We start from the raw sequence: 11,408 nt of genomic DNA on the forward strand, positions 1-11,408 counted from the left end.
CGGGAAGCTGTCAGAGGTTTTTCTTTCTTTTTTTGATTGCTTTCTCTGCCTTCCTCCCGTTTCCATTAGAGTACTAGTCATCTTCCTCCTACTATACTCCTCCTCTGAGTTGAGTAGAGTCCCTATAGCCACTGCTTTTCCTGAACCTATTCGTTCACTGCTCCTACTCTTTTACTCCTTCTGCAAGTCAACTGCTCCTCCTGTTACCAAATCCTCCTCCTCCTCCTCCTCCCCCCTCCTCCTCCTCCTCCTCCTCCTCCTCCTCCTCTAAGAACCCCCTTATAACCTATACTTGTCCTCTTCCTCTTAACTCCTCCTACTCCTACTCATACTCCCTCTCCGCCTCCAGCTCCGGTCCTCCTCTTCGGAGTCCAGGTCCTAAAGGTAGACATAATGGCCTCTAGTAGGAGATTCTGCTGCCTCAGCCTCACGTTTCTTGCTGATCTCCTGCGTTCTCCTCATTTGTGAGCACTTTCATCGTCTGAGTCACGGTTGTGAGTATAATCGCCTTGTCGTCTTGACAACGGTCTCCGACCTGATTGCTACTGAAACTCATTGAAGAAGAGAAGAAGCATAAAATATAGTAAATAAAAATGATATACATATATATATATACACTATGGTGGAAATGTTTTTAAAGAAAAGCACAGAAAAGTACAGTCTAGACATTATTAATTTGGTAAATTTCTATTCTAGCTGAAAAGGGGATTTTTAATGCAATATCTACATAATTGTACAGAAGCCCAATTCCAGCATTGATTGTGTGAGTTTTCCTGGAAAACTTGAAATTATCTGGGTGAAATAAGAATAATAATTATATATATATATATATATATATATATATATATATATATATATATATATATATATATATATATAAAATATATACATTACAGTATTGGAAACAAAAGTCTAGTGCTGCAGAATATAAATTAAAATGTGTGTCGTTTTTTTCTTTCGGTCGTTAAACCATTAACTGTATGTGCATTCATCTTTCTTGTCCTATAGCTATATATAAACCCAATACCAGATGTATGGTAGGTTAATAACATCGATTCATGTTTCATCATGTTTGATCATGTGGTCCTCCCAGTCCCTGAGTTCATAGGTGGCGGGCGTTGCCGACGGATACCGCCTTCCATAATTCCCGCCACACATCAGTGGCTAGCTGCTGAACTGTGAACGGCTCAATACAGACCACACCATTATACAGGGCGTCGATACAGTGAGAGGAGGAGGGGGAGGAGAGAGGAGGAGAGGAGGAGAGGAGGAGAGAAGGATGAGAAGAGGAGACAGGGGGAGAGGACGAGAGGAGAGAGGAGAGGAGGCGGACGAGAGGAGGAGAGAAGGAGAGGAGAGAGAAGGAGGAGAGGAGGTGGACGAGAGGAGGAGAGAAGGAGAGGAGAGAGGAGGAGGAGAGGAGGTGGACGAGAGGAGGAGAGAAGGAGAGGAGAGAGAAGGAGGAGAGGAGGTGGACGAGAGGAGGAGAGAAGGAGGAGGCACGGGAGAGGAGGAAGAGGAAGCGAGGGAAGTGGGATAGGCTGAAGGCAAGATAGGAAAGAGCTGGAGACAGAAGGAAGAAAGGGAGCAGGAGGAGGTGGAGGTCAGAGAGAAGGGGAAGTTGAGGAGGAGGGCAACAGAGGAATATGACAGAGGAGAAGGAGGTGGACAGGAGGAGGTGAAGCGGAATGGAGTTGATAGGGGATCGATGACTAGGTGGTGGAGGGGAGGTAAGTGGGGAGGTGTAAGGGGAGGCCATGGACAGTAAAGAAAGAAGTACAATACAGAGGGAGAATAGACAAGAGTAAAGACACACACACAGCGCAGACTCACAGTGGCATGTGCACCGCGCTCTGTGGGTGTGAACCGCCGGTGTGAATGAGCTTTTCCTCTGGAACAGAGAGCCTGTCAGATCCAGTCAGAGACAGACACACTGTGTTATTCTAACCACATATGTGTGTTTTGGTGGCTGGCTTCAGGAGAATCTTCTGTTGGTGGGTGGTGTGTTTCACGCTGTGTGTGCTTATGTTTTTGTGTGTTAACATATATATACATGAGCATGCAAACACATATATAAAAAAACACTGATATATACATATATTTATATATATGCATAAATATAAAAACGTGGACAACATACACAAGGGGATCTGTTCTTTATGTGAAATAAGTTAAGTGTGTAGATATGCTACATGAAGTTGGAACATATAAATTCAGGGGTAATAAACACATACACTGGTATATATGGCTAAATGTATAATGCCGGTGGTATATATATATATATATATATATATATATATATAGAACATTCAGGTGGTGTAGTACTTAATGTAGCATAGGGGGAATATGCACGTGGGTAAGAAGATTTCCAATTTTCAGCATGCGTGGGTGTCCAAAGAAATGTAATTTTACCCTCTCTCTCCCGAACCTGTAGGCTAGTTGTGTCAGTGCTGGAAGCATTTGGCTTAGCATAATCACTGCACGCACAGGAAGCAGGCGTTTGGTGAGCTGCTTAGGGATATATGTAGGAGAACACACACACGCACACACACACACACGCACACACGCAGGCCGACTGCCAACTGGCATGAGACCAAGTTGGCCAACATTTAACAGAGGTCAGAAGTCTTCTTTCCTTGTATTCTATATAGCGTATGAATAATGAATGTGAAAAATCAATATTATACATATGAATAGTCTCTAAAGACCGCAGAAAGCCGGTCTCATCCATTGACACTACATCATTTCAGAACTGCTTGTGTGATGAAAAAATGGTCCCCGTTACAGTGCTCATATCAGGGGATAATATGGGGACATCCTCAAAACACACAGGTGTGTGTATCTGTGCATCGTGTGTGTGTGTGTGTGTGTGTGTGTGTGTGTTTGTGTGTGTGTGTGTGTTTGTCTCCACCTGTTTGGCAGGTCCTCGGGATCGGTCTCTGGTTCAATACTTCAACATAACTGCTTCTGAACAACTAGGTTGTCTGTGTGCGTGGTCCATTAATCTCTGAAGTAGCCATAAAGGGCTAGAAAGGTGCTATCTAAATATGGTGTAATCTGAACTTTAATGAGATCATTTGAGTCCTGAACAAGCACTACACTAAAGCCCTACACTGTACTGATACAAAATGTTGGTTGGGGTGACGCTGATCTCTTAGTTGTTCACTTGAAAAACAAACAAACCAGCAGATGTTGGCCTGGTTTGAGCAGAACGATTTAATTGAATTTAGTTCATTCACACTAATTTCCATCGCCTCTCAACACTTAAAGTCTGCATGTGTTTGCTTCAAAGGCAATTGGCTCCAGAGTTCCTTAATCAGGTCATTTTTCTTGAGTGGGATAAGGAAAAGCGTGCCTCTTGGAGATAGGTTTTTGTAAATTATACGGGGATTATACGAGGTTATAACATATCAATAGCATTGCTTCCCTCTAGTGGCCGAAATACTGTACTATTACTACCACAACACAGCTAAAAGTGCTCATATGGAACTGAATCTCATGCAAATCATCAGAGCCTGAGATGAAAATCCTCAATATTAAAATACTTATCAAGGAGTTTTGTTGTTTGAAAAACTGACCAATGTGATGAACTAAGGAAGAAGTTCCAGAAAACCAGAAGTTTCACTTCATAGTTTATTGGAGAAACAGCTCAGTGGTTGGCCAGTGGAAGAGGGACACAGTATTTTGGTAGAGACAGGAGACACCAACCCTTTCATCTTTCTTTGGAGTCCCAGAATCAACACGCAGTGCTTTCTTTGAGCTACAGCAAAGTACAAGTTCATAAATTCAACCTAACTGGGAGATTGCGTTTGCATTCGGAGACAGTGCACCACAGTCAGTCTAGTAGTCAGCCTTGGTTCCACCTCAAAGCCTTTACTAAAGTGACTGACTGCTCTATTCGGTTACCAGTTGAACAAACCATGCTTTACCCATTACACAAGGCACTAGGTAGTAGGTATAGGATTTGAAACACACACAAGGGCTTTCCCTGAATTACTAATTAACCCCAACCCACATTCACCTACACATACGCACAGGCCCAAACACACACACACACACACACACAATCACACACACAAGCACGCCCCTACACACAGCCTACGTCCTAGCTAGCCTTGGTCTTAGCTAGCTTTCTTAGCGTTCTTCTTCTTCTTCTTGGACGCCTGCTTCTTGGAGGAGTCGTTGCTGATTGGTTGCTGCGGTGAAGTGGGGGCCGCCTGTTTGGGTGTGGCCTTGCCCTCAGGGGGCGTGTCAGCTGATGTGTGCGCTGTGGGCTCCGGTGTGGGGAGGGGTTTGGGGACATCGGAAACCTTTTCCTGGTGCACTGGGACCACGGCCTCGGCGGCCGGGGCCGCCGCTTCTGCTTCTGGCAGGGTGGGCTCCGTCGGGATGGGGGCTGCGGGGGCGGCGGGGTCCGCCTTGGCCGGCTCTGATTTCACCACGACTTCTTCTGATTGGTGGGTCGGTTGGGCCGCGTTGGACGGTTCTTTCTGGATCGGTTCCACCGCCGGCGCGGGTACCTCCACCCGGACGTCCTCCGGCACAACGGACTGCTGCAGGACGGGTTCCACCGGGACGGGTTCCACCGGGACGGGTTCCACCGGGACGGGTTCCACCTTGACGGGTTCCACCTTGACGGGTTCCACCTTGACGGGTTCCACCTTGACGGGTTCCACCGGGACGGGTTCCACCTTGACGGGTTCCACCGGGACGGGTTCCACCGGGACCGGTCCCGCTACGGCCTTCGCCCCCTTCTTGGCGGACTTCTCCTGGAGGCTGGTTGTGGTCGGGCCGAACACAGAGGCCATCAGCTGCTCCTCCTTGGAGCCCTCCTCTTCCTCCTCCTCCTCCTCGTCGCTGGTGTCCGACATGGGGGTGAACAGGGAGGCGGCGAACTCCTGCAGCCGGGCCTGCTCCGCCCGCAGGCGGGCCATGTCCTCCGTCAGGGCGGGGTCCGTGTCCTGGAGCTTCTGGAGCTCCGCCAGGTCGGGCTCCGACAGGACGGGTCGCTCCGGCGCCCGGGGGAGAGGCGGGAGGGGGGTGCCCTCCCCCGCGGGCTGGGTGGGGGCGGGGGTGGTGTTGCTGCCGAGGGTGGTGTCGCTGCCGAGGGTGGGGGTGGCGTCGGCGTACAGCAGGGCGGGCAGGCCGGCGTTGGCCGAGCGGACGTCCTTGATCTTGTCGTACAGGACCTTCCTCTCCTCCTGCAGGGCCCGGCACAGGGTCTCCAGCTTGCTGATCTTCAGGACAAACAGCTCGAACTCCTTCCCCTTATCCGCCCTCTGCAGGGAGGGGGGGGGACACGGGGGGGCATGGATCAGTCAGAGGACGTTGCGTTGTGTTCCTATGTATCTGATGGCGGTTGCTCCGTTGAAGTGCAATGTATGGGGTTTTGACAGTGGCGTGTTAGAGCAGGATAGTGGAGTTTTTAAGATTAAACAGCGGCTAAAAATGGTACATCATCTGCTGTGGGGCTAGACCAGTGAAGTGTACTCGTTGTTCGGACGTCCGTAATAATAACCTAAAATAATAAACTCTGTCCGTACCTCGGTGACCATGTCGGCGAGGGCCTTGTTGCAGCTCTCGAAGCGCTCCTTCCACACATCAGACTCTTTCTCCAGCTTCTTCATCTTCTTGGTCATCTGGAGGGAAACAGTTAGACACGATCAATGTAAGGCCATATCCCATTTCTACCCCTTACCCCTCCCCCTTGTTTTGAAGGGGTAAGGGGTAGAAATGGGCCCAATCCCATTTCTATCAACACATCCTCAAACGTGGGTCTACAGGGCTGGGAGATATATACTCAATATCTGCTATTGTCTTCCATTGGCAATACACTGACTCAAAAGGACATAGTTACTACAACAAAAATGATTTGTGTTCTTATCCTATCTTCCCTTACACAACCACATATTAAAATATACTAAACCTCAATCAGATTCTTTAATATGGTATTTTTAATACACAAGAACCTATTTTGATGGATTGGGATGAATCGATCCTGAATTCCCTGATAATGAATGCGATAATATAAGTTTAAAGTGCAATATATCTACATTGCATCTGCTTCACCACATCCAAAAACAGAGAGCATTGACACCACGTGAGGCTCCACCGGCCAGGCCCACCTTGTCCATCTCCGTCTTGAAGCTGACGTAGATGTCGTTGCTCTTGGACAGAGTGGTCTGGAACTCATCAAACTTCTGCGAGTACAGGGTCAGCTGTGGACGGATGGATAGACGGACAGAGAGGGGGAGACAGATACAGAGAGACAGGGAGAGGGAGAGAGCCAGGAAGAGGTGGAGAGAGACAGAAACAGAGAGACAGGGGGAGAAACAGAGACAGGGAGAGAGCCAGGAAGAGGTGGAGAGAGACAGAAACAGAGAGACAGGGGGAGAAACAGAGACAGGGAGAGGGAGAGAACCAGCAAGAGGTGGAGAGAGACAGGAACAGAGAGACAAGGAGAGAGACAGACACAGAGACGAGGAGATACACACGGTAAGACATATAGACAATAAGACAAACAGTGAGTCAGTTAAGTTTGTTAACATCGTAACATAGATGTTTAAATTACATCGGCCTCATATTCAATGTGTAAAATAACATGATCAAACATAAATGAAAATATTCTGATTTCAACACCAAGAACATTTCATTTGCAGACCGGTAGGATTTACAGTGGACCAGGAAGCGTTAATGAATGGTAGGTCGTCATAGTGACGTGATGCTAGTGACAGTGATGCTGCTCATAACGATAATTGGAACGCAGACTGTCAGCGAACTCTACACCGGCTCATTGGAATCTAAAGGTGAGAGGCTGAGGGTGCAGGGGGGAGGGAGAGAGTGGGAGTGAAGGTGAGAGGGAGGAGATTTTGGGAGAAGATGGAGATAGTGAGCGATAGGGAGATTGAGATTGTTTGTCTAGCGGAGGATGGGCTGCAAGGTTTGCAGGTTCCATTCCATCAGCCGCCAAACAGGAAGAGCATGGCACTGTTCTACATGAATGCTATGGTTCTAGTCTGGACTCCATAGATCCATAGCCATCCCTTTTCAAAGCTCATTGTGCTTGAACCACTGGAGAATTGTATGTTTTTTATTTACACATTTCAACAACGTGAGACTTTTAGTTTTAAACCATTGATATTTGTCACAGATGGTTCGATAAAAAACAATCAATCAAAATTCATATTTGACCAAAGTGTCTCTGAGTACCTTGAAAAGTACTAAACACATTGTATTATCATTAATATTAACAGTTGAATACTAGAATCAAAGGAAAGTGTCCAGTAAAAGTGTTTTTACAATTTCAATACTGCGTGACGTATCGACGTAAACCTTTATCTGGCACTTTATTTAATTTATCTTGTACTGTTGCTGCTATGTGAATGTTGAGGAACAAAGCCTAAGATTTTTACTCTTGTGTACTGTACAATAAGATGTAATAAAAGTGATTCTGATTCTGATTCTGATAGTCACCTGGGTCTGCATGACAGTCCCCTGCTCTTTCAGTTCCTTAGTCTGCAGTTTCCAGTGTGCGGCCTGTACCAGTAACTGGTTAAAACAGAGTAGAGAGAGAGGGAGAGGTAGAGGTGGACAGAGAGTGCGAGACAGGGTCATTACCTTTTTCTTCATGGTCAGCTCCTGCTCCTTCAGAGTGAAGCATTTCTTTGTTTTGTCAATAGCCTCCCTAAGCAACTACAGTGACAGAGACAGTAGAGTCAACCAGGGTTAGCCTGCGCTAGCACGGCGTTAGCATCGCATCACAGCAGCATTTGGTGCAAGGTCAACACCACCACCACCAGCAATATCACTATCAATGATGCATTCACACGCTAAAGGATTCTTATCTAGGAGGAACGTAGGATCAAATAACGACAAACAGCAGCCATATATTATCGATTCATGAAAGAAAATTAAACATTTGTATATATAATAACCTAAAGCTTTGTAACTCACATGCAAATGTGATGGTGTGATTAATTCTGGGATTTGAACTTTCAAATTAAACTACCAAACATGTATGACTGTATATCCACTGCAAATTAAAAGTTTTACCATAGAACACAAAAAATATTTTGGAATGCAGTGAAGTGTCATGCTCTACTCTGACCACTGGGGTCCGCTACTGAGCACTCCAGCAGAATAACTCACATATTCCTTCTCCCTGCGGTGCTTATCCTCTGCCTCGGCTAGCAGGGCATTAGCCTGCTCTAGCTTAGCCTCCGCTAGCTTATGCTGGAGCTCACGGTGGTGGTTCACCTTCTCCAAAGTCTGCAGAGAGAGAGAGAGAGAGAGAGAGAGGGAGAGAGACACAGACAGACAGACAGACAGACAGACAGACAGACAGACAGACAGACAGACAGACAGACAGACAGACAGACAGACAGACAGACAGACAGAGAGAGAGTAGAGATATATAGAGAGGCAAGAGAGCGAGACAGAGGGAGATAAAAATAAAGGATGGAGAGAGGTTGGGAGAGAAAGAGACAGACAGAAAAAGAGAGGGAGATGAATAATACATAGAGGAACAGAGACAAAAAGGAATCAAATAACAGCAAAATAGACCGAAAAGGAAGTGACATAAAGAAACAGAAAGAGGGGGAGGGGGACCCCAACTCTGATCAATAAAACAATTAATTACAAAGATTGAACTTATGCAGGGCTCCAGAGTGCGCCTAATTTGGGCGCACATGCGCCTAGAATTCGGGGTAGTGCGACTGAAAATGTATCTGGTATAATTATTATTATTTATTTTTTTACAGCGCAGTCTATTCATAATATTGTAATAACCACGGAAGAGGCAGTGAATGAAGTATTGATTAGACAGCGATTTATTAGACACCTAATAAACCGTTGGAACACGCAAGACCGGTAACAATAGAAACGCCGGGAAACAAACCCGCGAAGCCCAATCCAGGGGCCTGTACTACGAAGCTCGATTAGAGGGTTAGCGAGGTATGTTGAGCTGAAAGCCTGGGTTAGCTGTACCATGAAAGTCGATCTCCTTAAGCGTCGCTGTATCACCATGGTGACTTACGCTCGCAACCAAACCTGGTCGGGAGCAGCTTTTCAGCGAGTCTTCTACCCGGAGATCGGCTACTTATATCGGCGTGCGCAGCTTCCTAGCCCCTCCTCCGATAATGGCGTCACCATTTGTGGGTGTTCCCATGGACCTCGACGCACTTATCGTACAGGCGTCTCTCCGGAGACAGAGGGGTTTTTTTCGGGACAGAACCGATCCCTTGGCATTGTCTGACGATATTCTTTATGAGAGATACAGATTCGGCATTTATTTAATGGTCAAGATATTATTAATCAATGGCGTAAATAACGACGGTGCAACCGGTGCAGCTGCCCGGGTTGCCCCCCCCCCTCAACAACTCAGCGCAAGGCAGGCACGGTCCTCCCCTCCCCCAACAACTCAAAACTTGGGTGCACCATAAATACGTGCTTGTGCACCCAAATAAAAAAAATTAGGCGCACCAGTGCACCCAAGGAAAAAGTTTGTCTGGAGCCCTGACTTATGTCAATTAACATGGTTCGCCTCCTTACAAACCAGCTCCCCCCCCCCCTCCCCATGCTGACCCTTGACCCCCCGCTCACCTCCTCCCTCTGCTCGTACTGGTGCATCAGGCTCTCCAGCTTTTCGGCCAGGTTCTTGTTCTCCTGGCACAGCTTGTTGTTGCGCCCGCTGTACTGCTCGATCTGCACCTGGATGTCGTTCAGCGTGCTCTGGAAGTGGCTGCTCACCTCCTTCCTCTTCTCCTCGTCCTCCCGGCAACGCCTCAGAGTCTCCTCCTGGTGGGGGGGGGGGGGAGGGGGGGAAGGAGCGATGCATTGGGTGGGGGGCGACGTGTCAGAAAAACTGGGCTACTTTGCACCCTGAGGTGAACGGAACCCATCGCAGCACTTTGCTTTGGCCGCCATTTTGTCTCTGCGAGCACGGAAATGTAAATCTTGTTTTCAATACACCGGGGCCTTTAGTCTCTCTCTAGCCCCTGGTTGTGTGTGTGGGTGTGTGCGGTTGGGGGGGGGGCCCACCTTGAGGGTCTTGTTGTGTTTCTGGAGCTCCCGACAGAGGCCCTCCAGCTGGCTGCGGGCGAGGACCCCCCGCTGGTGCTCCGAGCGCAGCTGGTCCCGCTCCCGCTGCATGCGGGTCACCTTCTGCTGCAGCACGCCCACCTTCCGCTCGTCAGAGCGCCGCACGTCCGCCTGGGGCACACACACACACAAACACACACACACACACACACACACACACACACACACACACACACACACACACACACACACACACACACACACACACACACACACACACACACACACAAGTGAGCTTTTTGTACACAAAGAGATAAACACACATCTAGATACAAGACTGTGCAGGTGTGTGAGTGTGTGACAGACTCACCAGCTCAGCGTACTTCTGGATTAGAGTGTCCAGCTTCTCGTCCTTCGATTTCAGCTTGTTCAAACTCTGTATGACCAGGGCGTCATCTTTGGCTGGCGAGAGAGAGATAGAGGAGTCCACACAGTTATATATGTTGTTTGTTTCAACGCGTAAACATGGGCAGGTGATTTAACCATCCCCATGCTTGTTATTGTTGTGTGTTTCAGCATCCTCACCGGTCTCCTTGGTGACAGGGACATCACTTCCTGTTTCCCCTTCCATCTTTTCTGGGTCCATAGACTAAAGTTTGAACAAAGAGAGTGTCACACACTACTCAGAGAAATGAAAGAAAACAATGACACGATTCACACAAAAGTTGTTACAATACTGAACCAAATGAGTTTGTTTGCAGCTAGGTTAGGTCTAAGCACCTTCTGCATTAACTCACTTTATAATTAGAGTTTAACTTAAAAACATTTTAGCATTATCATTTGCTCTACCTCTCTATCAATGGGATCACCATAGCAAAATAAATGGTTCGTCAGTCTTATGGTCAGATGACCAGCTACAGGCCAGTGTTGACGGATCTGTTGGCCAAAATTAGCCTGGTGACGTCAGCCAGTCTCCTGAGGACATGAGAGAGGCCATCCATCACACTGTTTGGTGGGTTTGCTAGAAAAACTATCTATGAATAATAAATAGCCAGACTGGGAGATAGAGACAAGAGAGATAAGCCTTGACAGACTAATATACCGACAGATATATACACAGACAGTGCAGACTATCTGCACAGACATGCAGTTAGGGCAGACAGACAGCTACCTGTTGGTTGACAGCGGTGTCAGCGGTACCATAGGTCTTCAGAATGTCCTCCAGTTTTCGGCTCAGATCCTCCATGGGGTCCAGCAGAGCCTGGACAGTGGGTATGGACGCCGCCTGAGGCGAGGAGCCTTCCTCTGGGCACGCGTCTTCAACGCCGGGCTGGGGGGTTGCTAGCACCTCAGCTGCTTTCACCGCGGCC

General features: G+C 47.8%; 1 protein-coding gene across 3 annotated transcripts in view; it reads right to left on the reverse strand.

Annotated features, from left to right (window-relative positions):
• Positions 1 to 3,619: 3,619 nt before the first annotated feature.
• txlnba (taxilin beta a) overlaps positions 3,620 to 11,408 on the reverse strand; it is a 10,976-nt gene continuing 3,187 nt past the window's right edge. For 2 of the 3 annotated variants that reach the window (XM_060042544.1, XM_060042546.1), the window contains exons 2-11: positions 11,210 to 11,408; positions 10,624 to 10,687; positions 10,409 to 10,500; positions 10,039 to 10,209; positions 9,601 to 9,795; positions 8,149 to 8,268; positions 7,618 to 7,692; positions 6,126 to 6,218; positions 5,544 to 5,639; positions 3,620 to 5,279 (exon numbers count right to left, since the gene is read on the reverse strand). The exon at positions 11,210 to 11,408 is cut by the window's right edge and continues 12 nt beyond it. In XM_060042544.1, the coding sequence (XP_059898527.1) occupies positions 4,122 to 5,279; positions 5,544 to 5,639; positions 6,126 to 6,218; positions 7,618 to 7,692; positions 8,149 to 8,268; positions 9,601 to 9,795; positions 10,039 to 10,209; positions 10,409 to 10,500; positions 10,624 to 10,687; positions 11,210 to 11,408 (2,263 nt within the window). In that variant the 3' untranslated portion in view covers positions 3,620 to 4,121. Of the gene's footprint in view, positions 5,280 to 5,543; positions 5,640 to 6,125; positions 6,219 to 7,473; positions 7,549 to 7,617; positions 7,693 to 8,148; positions 8,269 to 9,600; positions 9,796 to 10,038; positions 10,210 to 10,408; positions 10,501 to 10,623; positions 10,688 to 11,209 lie in introns of all 3 variants that reach the window. The other variant, XM_060042545.1, reaches the window with a different exon arrangement.

Source organism: Gadus macrocephalus, chromosome 21 (assembly GCF_031168955.1).
Source record: "Gadus macrocephalus chromosome 21, ASM3116895v1".
NCBI classification, from domain to species: domain Eukaryota; kingdom Metazoa; phylum Chordata; class Actinopteri; order Gadiformes; family Gadidae; genus Gadus; species Gadus macrocephalus.